This window comes from Haliotis rubra, unplaced genomic scaffold, assembly GCF_003918875.1.
Source record: "Haliotis rubra isolate DU_JTF1 unplaced genomic scaffold, ASM391887v1 Scf512, whole genome shotgun sequence".
Classification (NCBI taxonomy): Eukaryota; Metazoa; Mollusca; class Gastropoda; order Lepetellida; family Haliotidae; genus Haliotis; species Haliotis rubra.
The window spans coordinates 262220-281382 of record NW_025767205.1 but is presented as its reverse complement, the minus strand read 5'-3'; the positions used below and the strand labels follow the sequence as shown (position 1 = coordinate 281382).

Genomic DNA, 19163 nt, shown 5'->3' with positions numbered 1-19163 from the left:
CCTATCAACTCTCTAAACTGAAGGTACAACCCCTAAGAAGTCTCTGAAAACAAACCTGCCAAATGAACATACAACGAAGGTACAACCCCTATAAACTCTCAGATAAGAAACCTACCAAATGAAGGTACCCTATGAAATCTCTAAACAAACCTGCCAAAGAAGGTACAACCCCTATGAACTCTCTAAACGAACAGGCCCAATGAAGGTACAACCCGTATGCACTCTCTAAACAAACAGGCCCACTGAAGGTACAACCCCTATATACTCTCATGCCCAAACATACCCACCGAAACATCCCCTTCTTCAGCTTCATGCTCCTCCTGCACGTATCAGTAACATGACATGACAACATCCTATACTATTCTCTTTCGGAACAAACCCTCAATACAGTACGGGAAACGAAAGAGTTTAGCTCTGATCACTAGACTGTGAATACGGTTGTAACATTTGACAATAAAGAAAATTCAAGGCAGTAACCCATTTGTCCATGTGGGGTAGTGAGAGATAAAGTTTACAACACATACACAAGCGACTAGGCAGTTGGAGCTCATACAACACAGGTCATGCCTAATTAAGCAAACTAACAGAATAGCTTCGGGATCGTGATTATCAGAGAAACCCCTGAATACCCCTGAAGGAATCTTGTTAGCTGTATCCATCATGTGAGAAGAGACAAAGTGGTCAGAAGAAAAAGCCCGAGGAAGATCAGGAAAAGTAGACGGTCGATGACAAGAGCGACCTCCCGCCATTCCGAGTCGTTGTGTTTGATGACCTGATCCGCAGAATATCTACCAACGAGCATGCGCAGATTGCGCGAGACCTCCTTCAGGTCGCTTTCGCCGTCTTTCAGAGGTGTGACATCAGAGTCCTGTTCAGGGTAGTCGGCCGAGGTCTTCATGGACACGAAGCTCGCAGTCTGGTCCACGTTGTTGTAGGAGTCCATGCAGAGCCACCGACGGAGGCCGTATCGACCAAGCAGCATCTGGACAGACACATCGTAATTATACAGAATCCGCATGGGACTCGAAATCATTAGCAGCAAAGGGATATTTGTGTGCTCGGTCTACAGTACGTTACGTCCAACATTATCAATACAAATTGATCGCAAGGGACAGCACAAACTCATTAGGACCAGGATATCACTTTTATCAGGAGATTTATTTTCCGGCACGCCATAATCATGATGAAAATTCACATCACGTTTTCAAGATTATTGAACTGCAACGTTACTAAAATTATTTTAATGAGAAAGCAAATTGGTTTTAGAAATGCATTATGCCATCACGTAAGCTCAAAATAATATTTCTCAACTTCTTAAATAGTCTCAAATATTCAAATTCCTTTTATTGAATATTGTTAGTTATTAAGAGATCTATACTCCATATAAATGCATATATAGCTATATCTGGAATCTGATAAATGATACGTGAGGCACGTTATTGTTCACAAACAATCAATTCCTAAATGGGGCCTTGTTGGCGAGTTTTCTCAACGCAGTTATACTCCCTGAGCTGTGGCAGGATCCGCATAATTTGATTTTGAATCCAAGATTTACCCTGATTATTGTCTTTGGTTTGACAACGTCACAACCGTGTGCAGGAAGTAGTGAGTGAGTGAGTTTGGTTTTAGGGCTTCATACATTGCGCCCATGTGGGGAATCGAACCCGAGCCTTCGGCGTGACAAGTCAACGCTTTAACCACTAGGCTACCAAACCGCCCCCGTGCATGAAGTAACCAAAAGACAAATATTCGTCTTTGAAAACTCAATCAAACTGATACTCAATGTTCGTACGGAATATTGTTCAAAACAGTGTTGAGCTGTTAACATACACAAACAATTCAGATACACGTTTCAGTTCAACTTGGCAAGGCAGTTATCATTAAATACCTGTTCAAAACAGTGTTGAGCTGTTAACATACACAAACAATTCAGATACACGCTTCAGTTCAACTTGGCAAGGCAGTTATCATTAAATACCTGTTCAAAACAGTGTTGAGCTGTTAACATACACAAACAATTCAGATACACGCTTCAGTTCAACTTGGCAAGGCAGTTATCATTAAATACCTGTTCAAAACAGTGTTGAGCTGTTAACATAATTCAGATACGTTTCACAAACAATTCAGATACACGTTTCAGTTCAACTTGGCAAGGCAGTTATCATTAAATACCTGTACAAAACAGTGTTGAGCTCTTAACATACACAAACAATTCAGATACACGCTTCAGTTCAACTTGGCAAGGCAGTTATCATTAAATACCTGTTCAAAACAGTGTTGAGCTCTTAACATACACAAACAATTCAGATACACGTTTCAGTTCAACTTGGCAAGGCAGTTATCATTAAATACCTGTACAAAACAGTGTTGAGCTCTTAACATACACAAACAATTCAGATACACGTTTCAGTTCAACTTGGCAAGGCAGTTATCATTAAATACCTGTACAAAACAGTGTTGAGCTCTTAACATACACAAACAATTCAGATACACGTTTCAGTTCAACTTGGCAAGGCAGTTATCATTAAATACCTGTACAAAACAGTGTTGAGCTCTTAACATACACAAACAATTCAGATACACGTTTCAGTTCAACTTGGCAAGGCAGTTATCATTAAATACCTGTACAAAACAGTGTTGAGCTGTTAACATACACAAACAATTCAGATACACGCTTCAGTTCAACTTGGCAAGGCAGTTATCATTAAATACCTGTTCAAAACAGTGTTGAGCTGTTAACATACACAAACAATTCAGATACACGTTTCAGTTCAACTTGGCAAGGCAGTTATCATTAAATACCTGTACAAAACAGTGTTGAGCTGTTAACATACACAAACAATTCAGATACACGCTTCAGTTCAACTTGGCAAGGCAGTTATCATTAAATACCTGTACAAAACAGTGTTGAGCTGTTAACATACACAAACAATTCAGATACACGTTTCAGTTCAACTTGGCAAGGCAGTTATCATTAAATACCTGTACAAAACAGTGTTGAGCTGTTAATATACACAAACAATTCAGATACACGCTTCAGTTCAACTTGGCAAGGCAGTTATCATTAAATACTCAAAGTACAAGCATATTCGTAATGCGGGCACAGTGACGCCATGATTGATAATGTGAATAGATGATGCTGTGTCTGTTCTTTTAAATGTTCCGTGGCCTTTCCCTTGAACTTACACGCTCACTAAAACCTATCACAACATAAAGGGGATATCTAACACATACGTATCATCGGAAACAGTGTTATCGTACATAGAATTTAGGCTCGTTGTTTCCTTCCCTTTCCGTGCATGCTGTGCAGCCTCCATTGTCTGTGCGAGTGTATACAGCACATTGTCCATCCTGGCTTGACTAATCTTGTAAAAAGCACAGTGACTAAGGTAATTTGAATCAGCTATATTATTACTAATACACGACATATGAATGTACATGGTTCATGTCAAATTGTTCGCTAACGAATTTGAAATGTCAAATATAATTTATAACGTAATAAACCATCATAAATATTCACGATGAAACTTAACACATGCTGATACCATTATCCGATATTTAAAACCCATCATTCTAACAAATATGATTTTCCAATAAAAGTCAAGGCATTTTCCTAATTTTTCAAAAGGCCTCTGATTCTTTGCAAGAGCATTAAACTTTAAAAAGTTAGATACATTTGCTGGAAGCAGAGCAGATTGTGCCATTGTGACAATATCATGATCATGTGTGTATGTCGAACCGGTTTTACGCGACACAAACACTTGCCAAAGCAAGTCAATTATTCAACAGAGAAACAATACGAGAACATACGGTACAAGTTAATATGTGAATTGCATCGGACACTATGTCTGCCACTGATCCGTCCAATTTGGACAGGCTCTCCAAATATCTACTACAGAACCGTTTAAAGGTGGTCTGAGGCCTTGAAACATGAGACTAGTACAACGGTCTCATAGGGATCCTCTATTTCTGGTTCAGACAGTAAATCAATGGAAGGATATTGGATATCCGATTATTATTGTACGAAATCTGATCATGGATTTACTTCTTTGTCAAATGACGTCGTCTCAGATGACTTTTAAAGAAATGCCGATTCCAATGCATAGAGAAACAAAAGAAGAGGAGCAGATATTTCTTTCCATAGGGATATGTATTTCTTGACTGACTGTTTTCTTGCACTTAAGCTCACAAAGATGTTATCAATGAGGAACTTCGGCATGTCACATGTTGTTTTCGTGCCAGTTGGTCCTGAACTACTGTAGTCAGATATGTAGATGTAAATAATAGCAACAAAACCCTTTCTCCATCCCTTAGCAAGTATACACTTCTTACTATATTATGACCATGTGTTTGTTTGCTTGTTTGTATGTTTAACGCCTCACTCAGTAATATTACAGCAGCTTGACGGCAGTCTGTAAATAATCGAGTCTGGACCAGACAAACCGGTGATTGACGTCTTGAAATTTGTGGTCACCGTGTTTAGAAGCGAAATTTCATAGGATTAAGGAATCAAGTTCGCTGTGGGTTTATTATGTGTAACTGCGGACTACACGGTTGAAAAATCAAATGTTTTGACACATTGGAACTTGGTCCTTTTGCGAGGTTTCATAAATTCAAACATATCCTATGCGTTTATCAGAACCCACACGGTATTAACACCACTTTTCTCAAATACGTTCTGTGAATATAAAGTCCTTCTTTGCTAGTACTTGGGATTATGGTTCATCTTTGAGATATGGATTTGGTGGTATATTGGTGGTCAAGCATATTGTGCGTGATGTTGGTACTTGTAGTTGGAGCCCCCTTTGGATCTGAGTGAGCGACATGGCTAGTATCTGTGAATAAGACTGGACAGGTAGGACGGAGCTGATACACCTAGGCACTTGGACACCGGTACCAGTATCTTCAATGGTAATCAATGGAGGTGTTTGCAGGACGGTGTTCTGTGGTCATACTTCCTGGTATTGTTAAAACCCTGGCAGCAGTGTAGTTGGACCTTTTGTAGTTTATATAATCAATACATTTGTCGTGTTTATATGCGGAAAAAATCATGTACATTCCATATATAATTAATATTCAGAAAAAATATTGCTTCAGTTGTGCCTCTCACGCAGGTCTCCTGTTTGTATTGTCCAGAACATCAACTTATAGATTATAAAATCTATTGTGAAATCAGCACTAGTAGATATATGCACGAACTCCTTATCTAACTCACCGCCAGTATACCTGGAGAGGGATTACGTCGGTACTGATATCACCTTGCTCGACGCAACGGAGAATTTAATGATATACGAGTTGCCTCCCTTTTCGTACCCTGACTCAATGATGTGCCATTTACCAGGAAAAGATTACAGTTTATCACAATATTAAATGTTTGCATTTGTGCTTTGAATTTGAGTACTTCCCGAAACCTATGATAAGAACAAATAATTGCCCATCACATAAAAGGTGTTTCTAAAATATTTTCTCATTAAGAGTTCTCTGTTCCAAAAACAATGCCTGTAACCATAGTAGCTGGTTATTCTTATCTCAACCTGGACAGAGAGACATGACTTAACTTGAATCATCCTGCCAGCGTTTAGACAGCAAACTCTGTCAAAAAGGGACTCGCTGTATGTGTTTTACACGTGTTTTACACATTTAACAGAGAGTGATACATTACAAACATGTATGACATACATGTTAATGAAACAAGTACAAACTATCTTAATAATTCACTTCCATCCCACCCTATCATAATCCTGAAACCAGAGGCATATCTGCTGCAATATTTAGCTGCCAAAACAGAGGCACATTACTAAACAGCTCCTTCAGACTATGGACTTAGTAAATATATTTGGTTTACTATGTGGGCAACTTACTGAACTCAGGCATGCGGGAACAGACTTCCCTGTGCTGCCTCGCCTCGACGTGGACGTCACCAACGTCGCCATGATGATGCTCACGCTGGACAGTGCCATCGTCACCACGTAGAACACCGCTGCCAAGTAGACCATAGAACTCGAGATGATGTGGGGTTAATAAACTGTTCATATGTTTAACTCGTGCAGTAGTTTCATTAGTTCCGGATATTTTAAACATAAGAAATATTCCTTCTTTAATGGCATTTATGAAATTATCTATTTAACAAAATCACGCAGTGGTTGCACTTTGTTTTATTTGATAAAAAGAATATTTCATTGCACATTAAATTATTATATTATAATATTATTATAGTTTCAAAGCAAATTTGAGGTCCCAGTGTACACAAGTGTTCCCATATCTATTGGTCTCAGAGAGTAATTCTGGAGACTTTAACCTCAAAGGATTGGGTTAAACAAACATCTTAAAACCTACGCCAGGAGATGTGTAAATGTAAAGGCAGATGGCGACTCTAGAAGGCGAAATATATGGACATACTAATACATCGCCATAACATTGCCTTTCACTACATGCTGATACAAATAGTTTCAGCTGTATCTCCCGACCAGCATTCCTGGAGTGGGTAAGATAGGGGTCTCTACACCCGTGTAATCATTTGATCACTGGACATCACATTATCCGCAACTTGACATCAGTGAAGGGTCAAGCCCTAACCTTTACTGTAGCGTGGCGCTGGCTGTTCATAGCTATATAATATCCCCAAAATGTATTTCAGAATTGCCTTCAGGAGAAGGTGCACTGGTGGGTATTTATATGTTTAGTGTGTGTGGAAGATGAAGAGGCGATGATTACCTATGTTTGGAGTTTCGGACCTGTTAGGACCGAGGATGTCACAGAAATGTTTCAGCAACACTGTCAAGCAGATGAGGACACATGCACCTGGAACACAAATATGGGCAAAATATGTAAGTTTCTTGACAACAAAGTTAAGGTGAAAGGGGATAGATAATGTGTCAAAGTTAGAGTACCTAGAGTTGTCTTTGCTGTAGAGTCGACGTGCATTAGAAAGATCACTGGAACCAGAAGAGAAATGAGGACGGCCGGACCGACAACGACGCAATGGTAAAACTGGGATTTTCGAACAAGGCGCACGCTCACGCTGATGTAGTCAACTAGTTCGGGATCAAACAGTTGACCAATGGTCTTCTTAACAGTACTAGCTTTGGCCGTCCATTGACTGCCGATATTGGCCTCGAGGTCAGCCTGGTCATGATTGACGTCATCATGTCCAGGGTGCAGGAAATGGAGCCTGATGAGCTGAGAGGAGTAGGAGGTGTCGAGCAACGTTATGTGACACAGGTGGGAGTCGTAGGGGAAGTTGCTGATGTTGATGGGGCATCTGCTCCTGACTCGGTAGTGAGAATACAGGGAAACATCGCCAGTTGCTGCTATAGACGCCAGGTCGTGGGATAGGTGTTCAAAGAGCCATACATCCTGCAACAAATGGAGGTTTACAGTACCATGCATCCTGTCCACATCTCAAAGTACGTTCTGAGTGGCTGTGCCTTTACATTATAGAACTCAAGAATATACTGATAGCTTAAGCATCAAAACGAATATAAGGAGTAACCAAGGATACAGTTTTCATGCACCGTAGATATTTAGAACCCTTTTCTAATTCGGTCCTAGCGTTAAGCGTAGTGATACGGATCCCAGATCCCAGGGTGGTCGCACAGCAGTCACGTGGGAGGTTCAGGAGACTGTTGATGCCCTGGAATTGTGTCTGAGCTTGTACCACATGACAACGCCGTGTCTGATTGAAGTAAAGACTTACGTGTGTAGCATACTGAAGTCGGGCTTCCAGATCTGCGAGGCAGGCACTGACAATGAGGATACGCCTCCATACTGACTCGTGTTCCAGCTCAGCCGAAAATCTCGCCAATACTGAAACAGTTAAATTGTGACATTATGTATTGTAATAGTACACGATCACTGCCATCAACACAGTGTAGGTTAATCTAAGATCTCCATTGGCCTCCCAATGAGACCCATTTTCTCTTATCTGGGTGAAGACAAAACTTTGTCATCATAATACGGCTGCCTCCTGTTTGCCGTACCTGTCCATGAAGATACTTGCCGCCAGTGCATCGTTGTGAATGAGATGAATTGAGGCGCTACATCTCGTCACAGGGTGTCATAGTGAATAGAACTCATCGGTGCAGCAAGGAAACATATACTTTAAGCCTATTTTACCCTGTTCAATAAACACTTCAGCTTATGAGATGTGAAGATCCGGATTAGAATTGATCTTTCAGTAACCCATGCTTGTCGTAAGAGGCTACTAATGGATCGGATGGTCAGGCTCGCTGATTTGGTTGACACATGTCATCGGTTCCCAACTGTGCAGATCTATGCTCATGATGTCAATCATGTATTGTCTGGTCCAGACTCGATTATTTACAGATTGCCGTCATATAGCTGGAATATTACTGAGTGCGGCGTTAAACAAACATATTTTGATCTGTACAGCCACATTTTGCCTTTAGGAATTTATGCAAAATCATGACCGATTCTAAAAAAATCATATCTTCAAATAATATAGTGTCACAACCTAACCTGCGCGGAGTTGCGTGACGTCTTAGGATTCCCCGAATGATTGTCGAGATTTGTAAGAGTAATATTGTCTAGTATATGGTGTGTTAATACTTACCGTCTTTAATAATAAAGATGCCGACAGCTCTTGAGAACTTTCATCCTGAAAGAGATCAACAAAGATACATGTATTAAACATGAAAATGTGCCATCATGCTTATTAGGTAAGCGTGTTACCATAAAACAAGGTGTCTGTCACTTACCAGATCTAAACTGTGAAGATCCGAGTTATAATTGGTCTTCAGCAACCCATGCTTGTCGTAAGAGGCGACTAACGGGATCGGGTGGTCAGGCTCGCTGACCCTATCGGGACATGTAATAGTATCCCAATTGCGTAGATAGATGAGCATGATATTGATCACTGGAATGTTTGGTCTAGACTCGATTATTCACAGACCGACGCCATATAGCTGGAATATTGCTGAGTGCGGCGTTAAACAATAAACTAACAAAACAAAACGTACCAGATCTGTGATGGCGGTAACCCCCACTGCCAACCTGACGGTGAGAGTCTGGTTAACGCTGGCGGGACGAAGGTGACGGATGTAGTGGTGGTCGTCCAGGAGATGAGAGAACAGATGCGACTCGTGGTCCAGCTCCTCCAGAACATCCTCCTCGTGGGGGTGACCTGGCGTGCAACATGTCCAATATGAAACATCTACATAAGGGATGCTGTATCCACACCGGCTGATACAGATACACTGTACAAATGTATTCCGAAGTGAGTTATAATTCAAATAAGCTTCAAATACGACTTAGATGCATCTCCGTTCATACCTTGTTCTGAAAATAACAGATTTTATTTGACATACTGTTGAAACCAGTAGTCGCTTAATTTCTCATTACTCGTCATTCCTGCATGTATGCCATACACAAAACAAAATCGCTGTTTGTTGCAAACCTACTACACACCTACGAATGTAACTTATTACCTTACAAAATAGAATTATCATTGTTCACAATAGAATTCTTTTACGTTCACCTGAATAACAAATTAATGCGTCAGTATATATACTGCAATGCCATTCAGATTGTACAGGTCCAACAAGTCACTGATAACCTTCATCAAGCGACGGTGAGTTCATTAATAAAATTCATTCCACATATGTTCACATTCTTGATATGTAGTTGTTGTCATGCCTTTTTAACAACAAGGTTCACATCATAGGTCAATAACCACACGCCTGATGTCAGATTAACGTTTTCGTCCGTCGTCCGTCGCAGGTCCAGCTGAGGTTAAAATATCTTCTTCTACCGACAATCTACTTAACATATCAATATCATGTATTCCTGAAACATGTTCTACGTGTTCCTGGCTACACTAAATCATGTGAGTGAGTGAGTTTAGTTTTACGCCGCACTCAGCAATATTCCAGCTATATGGCGACAGTCTGTAAATAATCGAGGCTGGACCAGACTATCCAGTGGTCAACAGCATGGGCATCGATCTACGCAATTTGGGATACGATGACATGTGTCAGCGAGCATAAGTCAGAGAGCCTGACCACCAGATCCCGTTAATCGCCTCTAACGAAAAGCATGGGTTACTGAAGTTCTAACCCGGATATTCACGGGTACCCAAATCATGTTAATATAACCAAAGACCGCAAACACAACAAATAACAATTTAGAATACAGCATTCGCGTCTATCAATTGTCCTACATTACAATAGAAATGCTGTTAAATCGACTGTTGATATAGGGTAACATGCAGTCGCTTAACACCCGGGACCAACGTATGTCAATGTACATACGTTTCGCTGTGTCCCGACTTTATGCATTACCGGTAGACGAACTATTACAAAATAGGGTTTCAGGGGTTTAAGAACTGCTAATGAGGCATGTCATGGGTTGTAAGTTTCAGGGCAATTTAGTGTCAGCACACACGTTTTAGCACACCCAGCCAACCTTCTTCACCTCTGATATTCTGGTCAGGCTCCTATCATATTGGAATCAGAAGACAATGGCTGGTTAAGCTGGGATCAAAGTCTAACCAAGGAAATTTGTCAAACGAAGTTTAAGTTCAGCGATCATTGGCAACTCCCTCAACTGATTTAATCATCCGAACAAGACATAACACGTACCAGTGAAATCGAGTCATCATAATTAGGTCTATGCAAAGAGGTGAGTGAGTGAGTTAAGTTTTACGCCCTTTTTAGCAATATTCCAGCAATATCACGGCGGGGGACACCAGAAATGGGCTTTACACATTGAATCCCCAGTTAGGGAATCGAACCTATGCAGAGAGGTATGGAGTATCCACCAAAGTGGATGACAAGAGGAATGACTCCCAACTTTCCCGTTTAACTTTCTCTTGTTTGAAGATGTATCATGCGAACTCCAAAATGGGGTTAAGGTATAATCGAGAATGTTCCTACTCCAACATTTCAAACAGCGTCACACGATTCCTGCTGGAAGGTTTCACCATAATCATATCTAAGTGATTAGTTAAGCTATCAGTATGTGTTAAGGTCGACATAAGGGACAATTCTGATACAATTCCCGATTTGAACTTGTACGGTATATTCCCGTGTTTGGTGAGCTACACACATCTACCGATGCAAGTGTTTATAAAGGTGCACACGGAGGGACAGGATAGGCACGTCATTTAGCGAACACCTCGTTCCATCTCAGGTTGACAGTGATTCATGAAGATGTCTTCTGACGTGAATCAAACGGCGGGCCATTTGGAAATGGTCGCCTTCATGCAAAGACCTTTGACTTATTATTGTATGCTTTGGAATCTGTTCAGGAATAACTATAACGGGTCAGGAATACCTATAACGGGTCAGAAATACCTATAATGGGTCAGGAATACCTAAAACGGGTCAGGAATACCTATAATGGGTCGTGAATAGCTATAACGGTTCAGGAATAACTATAACTGGTCAGGCATACCTATAACGGGTCAGGAATACTCATAATGGGTCAGGAATATCTATAACGTGTCAGGAATACCCATAATGGGTCAGGAATACCTATAACGGTGTCATGTTTGCACAAAGCAAGTAAGTACGCAATGTTCAATTCTGTTCTCCGTTTGTGCCAGTAAATTGTCCATCTGGCTTGTGAAAATGTGGGTAGGCACATGGAACTGTTACTGATTTTGTAGTAATCCAGTCAAAGAATTTGAGTCTTAAGCCAATGGAATAGGTTTCGCCTGATAATCGTGACTGTTTATTCTGTGCCGTGGACGTTGATTATGATGGTATGTGTTTAGTTTTAGATTCAGTGCTGAAATACAAACACTGATCACCCATTAGCCATTGCATTTACGTCAACATAAAGTATATGCGCCTTATCAGTATAATTATACACATGGGTAAGCATAAATACAATGGATACCGACTGTTTCAATAAAACAACTGTTGTGTATTTCAACCACTGAGCACCCAGTTCACCTGACCGTAGGAGTAGTTTCACTCTAAATCATGCTTTCATCTAGCCTTTCCTTCTGGCACACAAAACGAACTAATGGCAAAATGATCATGGCTGTATGTCAAAGCATGAAATACCATGACGGAGCCACGTCCATTAACTAAGTACCAGTCTCTGACAGAGTCATCTTACACACATTGTTTGCATACTAAATCACAAAACCAATGTGGTGGTTAAGAATGCTTGAAATGAGCCCTCACGCTTTGCAAGCCCTTACGCGTTTGTTTTAAAAAACAGTTTGATTTGCGCTGGCCTTGTCTTTCCTTGTCGGAATGATGACAAACCTAATTTTCTTTGAAATGAACGCGAAAATACCAATTACAAAATGTCAGCAAGCATGGATTAAGATGGATAGTATTTTACATTGCATCGCTATCTCAAGGATGATCATTTGATTTGTCTTGACACATATAGGGATTTCTCTTTGTGTGATGATATATCTTTGTGTTGACTCAAACACCAAATACTATGAAAGGTCACATCCGATTCCTAATGATACGTGCCATGCTTTCTGAACAATGTCTATGTGTGAGAGTGTATGCATAAATGGATTGCTCGGGTCCTAACAACATTGCAGAGATATAATTCTAACCAGAGCACAATGTTGCCAGCAATATCTTACATAAACATTCTCAGGATTTCCTGAATTGAAGGAAATAAAATATAAGTTGAAAATGTAGCATGACAACAATTACGGACTAAACATATTCTTCAATAGTTGGGATGGGTTAACTGGAAATTAGTTTATCGTATCAAATCTTCGGCATTTAGAAGGCATTAGTTATACTGATACGGGAGTGAATTTATGGATGCCAAGTTCTGAGTTTTACTAATTTTACTAACTCCGTCATTCACGTGATTCACGTTGATTATTGAAACTGGAGATAATATACGAAATACTAGTATAGCCTCAACATGTCTTCAATACAGTCGTTATTAGAACGAATATAATTCATGATTATGGAAAAAGGACATTTATAATACTGGGTATAGACTATAGTCATGAAATATCTTCAACATCTGTTGTTATCAATTTAGAGCGGAACGAATATAATAACTGATGGTTAAATTAGACTTGTATAATAATGGATATATGTAATCATAATATGGCTTCAATCAGAGCAGAATGAATATAGTTACTGGTTATTCAAGCCAGACATGAATACCATTGGCTACTGTTATATCAGTTCAATCAGATAAGTGCGAATGCAAAGAGTGATTATAGTGAAATGCCGCTTTCATAACACCACTGACGTCAACCTGGGAATCCAATCGCGACCGTTCATTTTTCAAAACGTTTTGTTTATACAGCTGCAAAACCAAAACCAAATAAACAAAAGACACATCTCCCACAAGCATCAAGCAGCAGCTATAGAGTCACCAGAGCATAATGCTGAGACTAGGGCATGTTGCTCAATATTTATAATGATTATTTATGCTCTATTTCATGTTGTATTACCGTATTAGGTATTTTAGTCGAATATTGTCATATCAATATAATATGTATTGAATCGCATGTCACAATAATGCTCAATGCGCAAAGATGACATCAGCCACACTTTGAAACAGGTGAGTTATTTCAATGAGAGAGACACTTTGAGAAAGCTGTTGATTCTGTGACATGATGAGTTCAGTATATGTATTGAATCGCATCACAAACGTACAAAGATGACATCACAATTGTTATTTCAATATACTTGGAGGCTGTTGAACATTCTTAGCAAAACGTGAAAGAGAACAAAAAATTATATTATGACATATTTCACACGTACATACTGTCAGTAATAAGTTTCAATATGCGTAAATGATAACACAATTACCATAATGATAATCTCTATGACTTTAAATTCGACTATATCATAGGCATGTGTTGATGAAGCACTATTACATTGTGATGGTACCACGTGTTCCCGACAAGGTGACATGTCTGTGTAGGTCAACAAGCTTGTCACTAATGTCAGTCATAAAAAGAAAAGTTGGAAAGTTGAAGTCATCCCTCTTGCCATACATACAGTCATGTCTTTCCGAATGCGTTTGTCTAAAGATGATACAGTTAAGGCAGTTTTATCGGCCTCTTGCATCGTACAGTCTTGTGGAGAACTTCCTGTCACTCTGAATCATATTTTCAAGGGTATCAGCAAACGTTATGTTAATCTGTCCACGATACATGTACACTGAATTTGAATGCAAGGGAGAAACATTTTGCTCTTACTTTTGACGAACAATAACACTCTTGTAATGCCTGCATGGCAAAGAACAAACCATTGCCAGTTCATTGTTGCAAGGAAATCGTTCGCACATTAAAATTTGACTTTATCTATTTGCCCTGTACTTTGTACTCGTTCTACAGTTTGTACAGCGTCGGCGCACAACTTTGCTTAAAAAGCCCATGTATTTACTTCGATGTTATACCGGAAATGAACAAATGCATCTGTGCAGCAAAAAAGTCCAAAAGACAAATAGTCCAACTCCGTCTTTGCAAAATACATAAGGGAAGTGTAAACTTTGTCTTTACAGACAAGGAAAACATAGTGGAAAAGGTATTCATTGTCAAAACTAACCTCTATCACATTGGCTGCATTCTTCGATCAGTCAATTTTAAATTAGAACGGTTTAACTTGACCTTGTGAAATCTAGGTATTAAAGCCAACTTTCAGAGACTGTTAATATAGCTTTGAAAATGCATCATTAAAACTACTGTTTCAGTGACAAATTTCAGTAACATGAGGATTGCAGTTACGTTATCTAGCCAAGTAGAAAGTTTGTCTCTGCCCATTAAGAGGGTATTCAACTTGAAATTGCTATTTCTGCTGGACCAAGGGATGCAACCCTTCACACCTAACAGAAATGCCATAGATCACTTGCGTGTTCGGTTAACGGTGCTGAACATCAGCAGCTATATACCTGGTGTGAGCTGGTGCTACAGCAGTATCTGTCCATGTGGTCAAGGTTGGTAATAAAGATATAACATTTTCGTCAACATGCAGTTACTTATACAAATTAAGTGTTTGCCCATGTAATATATTTTGGCAATACCACTATTAAGTGCTTGTCGGTGTAACAAAAATTGGCCATATCACACTAAAGTGATTGCCATTGTAATAGATGTTGGTAATATAACTAAGGTATAAAGCGTTTGTCTATGTTATACATTTTGGCAATACAGGTATAAGGATTTATCCATGTTATACGTGTTGGCAATACACATGTCAAATGCTACGTGTTTGCCCGTGCAATAAATTTTGCTATTACATCTAAAAGGTGTTTGTCCATTTGATGGATGTTGATAATACAACTGTAAAGTGTTTGTCTATGAAATACTTGTAGGTAATACAACTATAAAGTGTTTGTCCGTGTAATGAATGTTGGTAATTCATAAATACAACTGTAAAATGTTTGTCCATGTAATACATGTTGGTAATTGATAAATACAACTCATAAATGTTTGTCCATGTAGTACATGTTGGCAAATTAAACTTTAAAGTATTAATCCATGTAATACATCATGGTAATTCAACTATAAAGTATTTATCCTTGCAACACATGTTGGTAATTAATGAATACAACTGTTAAGTACTTGTCCATGTAATACATGTTGGTAATACAACTATAAAGTATTTTTCCATGTAATACTAGTACATGTTGGTAATTCATAAATACAACTGTTTAGTGTTTGCCGATGTAACACGTGTTGGCAATAAAACTGCCAAGTGTTTGTCGATGTAAAACATGTTGGTAATACAACTTTTATGTCTTTGTCCATGTAACTCATGTTGGTAATAAACCTATAAAGTATTTTCAATGTAATACACGTTGGAAATACAACTGTTAAGTGTTTGTCCATGTAACACATGTTGGTAATACAACTATAAGGTATTTGTCCATGTAATACATGTTGGTAATACAACTGTAAAATGTTTCTCAATGAAATACATGTTGGAAATACAACTGTCAAGTGTTTGTCCATGTAACACATGTTGGTAGTACAACAGTAGAATGTTTGCCCATGTAACACATGTTGGTAATACAACTGTAAAGTGTTTGCCCATGTAACAGATGTTGGTAATACAACTGTCAAATGTTCGTCCATGTAATACATGTTGGTAACACAACTGTAAAGTGCTTGTCCATGTAAAACAACATAGTGTTTGTTTTCGAGGGCGGTAATATAGCAATGCAGTGTTTGTCCATGACGTAAAGATTGGTAATACAACTATAAAGTATTTCCCAAGGTCCTTAAGGCTTGTAATACAACTATAAAGTATTTCCCAAGGTCCTTAAGGCTTGTAATACAACTATAAAGTATATTTCCCAAGGTCCTTAAGGCTTGTAATACAACTATAAAGTATTTCCCAAGGTCCTTAAGGCTTGTAATACAACTATAAAGTAGTATTTCCCAAGGTCCTTAAGGCTTGTAATGCAACTATAAAGTATTTCCCAAGGTCCTTAAGGCTTGTAATACAACTATAAAGTATATTTCCCAAGGTCCTTAAGGCTTGTACAACTATAAAGTATTTCCCAAGGTCCTTAAGGCTTGTAATACAACTATAAAGTGTTGGTTTGTGTTCTTTACACATTGTAGGGTGCAAAACATGGATTGGCGCATGGGAACTCACTGGGTCGTACAATAAAAACGGCATCAGTCCCAAAAAGACAAACAACCACACATCCACGTGCATGCCCGTCACTCATTTAAGTAAATACATTGCTTTATACTGAGATCTAACTACAACGTAAGCATGTGATAAATCGTTGGTAATAGAACGATAGAGCTCCTTCCGTGTGACAAAGGTTGGCAACAGAACAATAGAGTATCAGCAGTGCAGAAATTACACAAGATGCCGTAAATTTCAGTTTCTTTTGCTGAACGTTTAAGTTCTACTTCCGTCTGAAGGTCTGCGCTATATGTATCAAAGTACAATGCATCCACTGTGCACATAGAATGATGGACCCTTCTTACCTCCAGACGATATGATGGTGCACAACAGACACAAAACTTTGAGCAGGCCGCCCTCGTGTGTATCCATGATGAACGGGACGTTGTCATGTGATCAGAAAACGGTTCTGTAATAAGACGGATGTTTGAACTGGAAGCAAACATCCCTTCACGCTGCAGTGTTTGAAGCTTCTTGTCAACAAACATTGGACAAGTTGGCATGTGGCCTGCTTTCGGGGAGGCAGAAGTGGCAGATGTTAACCAACAGTCTCAGTCCATCATCGGAATGTAATGATAACCATTATACATATATAAATGACACATCTTGATAGGAAATATGATTAGTATGTGTCTACGACTTGGCTGATAGTTTGGGTTGTATGAATGAATGAATATCTTTATTTCGGAAGAGCATAAAAAGGCAAATGCAGTATTTACAATACATTACTGGCATTACTTCAGTGTATGAAATGAAAGCATGCGATATGCTATACTGCTCTGTAATAAATAATTTACAATGTACAAATTGTGAGCTGTAGGGAGATTTTGTTTAGAAGGTGTACATGCCATGTACGATCTCTTGAATCTCAAGAAGTGTTATCAACAATAAGGTATATCTAGATCTCCAGAATGTTAACAAGCAGGGCCCTTATTCTCGAAACGTTCGTAGCCCTAAGAATTCTTAACTTTGATCGTAGCCAATGTGTTAAGAATGGGTTTAAGAAGTTCGTAGGGCTACGAACGTTTCGAGAATAGCTAGCCAGGTGTATCTAGATCTCCTGAATGTCAACAAGCAGGTTTATCTAGATCTCAAGAATGACAGCAATAAGATGTACCCTGGTCCCCTGTGTGTCAACAAGCAGGTGTATTTAGATCTCCAGAATGACAACAAGCAGGTTTATCTATATCTCCGAAATTCCAGCAGTAAGGTGTACCCAGGTCTCCAGAATGTACGCAATGAGGTGTATCTAGTTCTGAATGGTTTGCTTGTTGTGTGACATATCACTTGTCAATATTCCAGCTATATGGCGGCGGTCTGTAAATACTCGAGTTTGGGCCAGACAATCCAGTGATCTAAATCAACATCTACGCAATTTAGATACGATGACATGTGTCAACCAAGTCCTGACCACCCGATCCCGTTAGTCGTCTCTTACGACAAGCATGGGTTGTTGAAGAACAATTCTAACCCGCATCTTCACGGGTCATTACCTGAATGTCAAACATGACGTGTATCTAGAATTCCTTACTGTCAACAATGCCGTACATATTGACCTCCAGAATGTATACAACGAAGTATGCCTTAATCGCCTGAATGTCAACAATGAAGTGTATTTCGACATTCTGAAAGTCATACACGTCTCGATCTCTTGAATGTCACCAGTTAAGTCTATCTCACCTTCCTGAATAGTGTACAATATATCTTCAGAATGCCAGCAATGTAATATATTGAACATACTTTTGTGCTTATACCAATCCTTCAAACTAAGGAACTATTCCAGCGATATCTGACAGTTACAATCATAGATTACAGAGCAGCAGGTCACGTGTAACTACGTCACCAGTTGTTAGGCTGTGTGGGATGTAACTGAGTTGAATCCTGTGTGGATTGTGATTCTGAATTCCATCAAGGAGGTTCTCATTTTATTGGCACGATTGCAACCACTGTTTTTCCAAAAACATGGCTATGTCGTGACAGGACTAAAATATGAAAATCATACTGAAGGGGTTTCTCGTCTTATGTTAAGCCATCTTCGACAAAAGCCCAACACACTGTCACAAAATTCACTCCAGTTTCAGCTGTCACGTGTTGCGGTTTGACAAAGTTTCTCCGAACGTATCGTAGACATACGTCAGTGATGCTGACAAATGTCGACCACATCATAGCCCATGCTTGTCGTAAGTGCGACGGCCGGATCTGGCGGTCGGGTTCGCTGATTTGGTTGACACACATGTCATCGCATCCCAGTTGCGTAAACCGATGCTCATGCTGTTGATTACTGGATTGTCTGGTCCAGACTCGAATATTTACTGACCGCCGTCATATAGCTGGAATATTGCTGAGTGAATCAAAGGTAACTGTTGTGCCTACGTGTCGTCCACAATGGTCGAGTCAGGAACATAAACACCATATATACTAGAATGACAGTTTACTTGTTATATAAATATTAAATTAATCAATGATTAGAAAGAATGTTTAATGTAGATGAAATTAATACCAGTAATTGTGATTGAAAATAAGTGCATTTTCGTAACAAGCGTACTGACACATGTG

The 19163-nt window shown here is 39.3% G+C and overlaps 1 protein-coding gene across 1 annotated transcript; it reads right to left on the bottom strand.

Moving 5' to 3' along the window:
• Positions 1 to 16979, bottom strand: LOC124292297 (acetylcholine receptor subunit beta-type unc-29-like). The gene is made up of 8 exons (XM_046729363.1): positions 16913 to 16979; positions 8979 to 9142; positions 8573 to 8609; positions 7697 to 7806; positions 6891 to 7356; positions 6715 to 6801; positions 5862 to 5980; positions 1 to 982 (listed from the first exon to the last, which is right to left on the bottom strand). The coding sequence occupies exons 1-8, from the start codon at positions 16977 to 16979 to the stop codon at positions 659 to 661; spliced, it is 1374 nt and encodes a 457-aa protein (XP_046585319.1). The 3' UTR covers positions 1 to 658.
• Positions 16980 to 19163: the final 2184 nt, after the last annotated feature.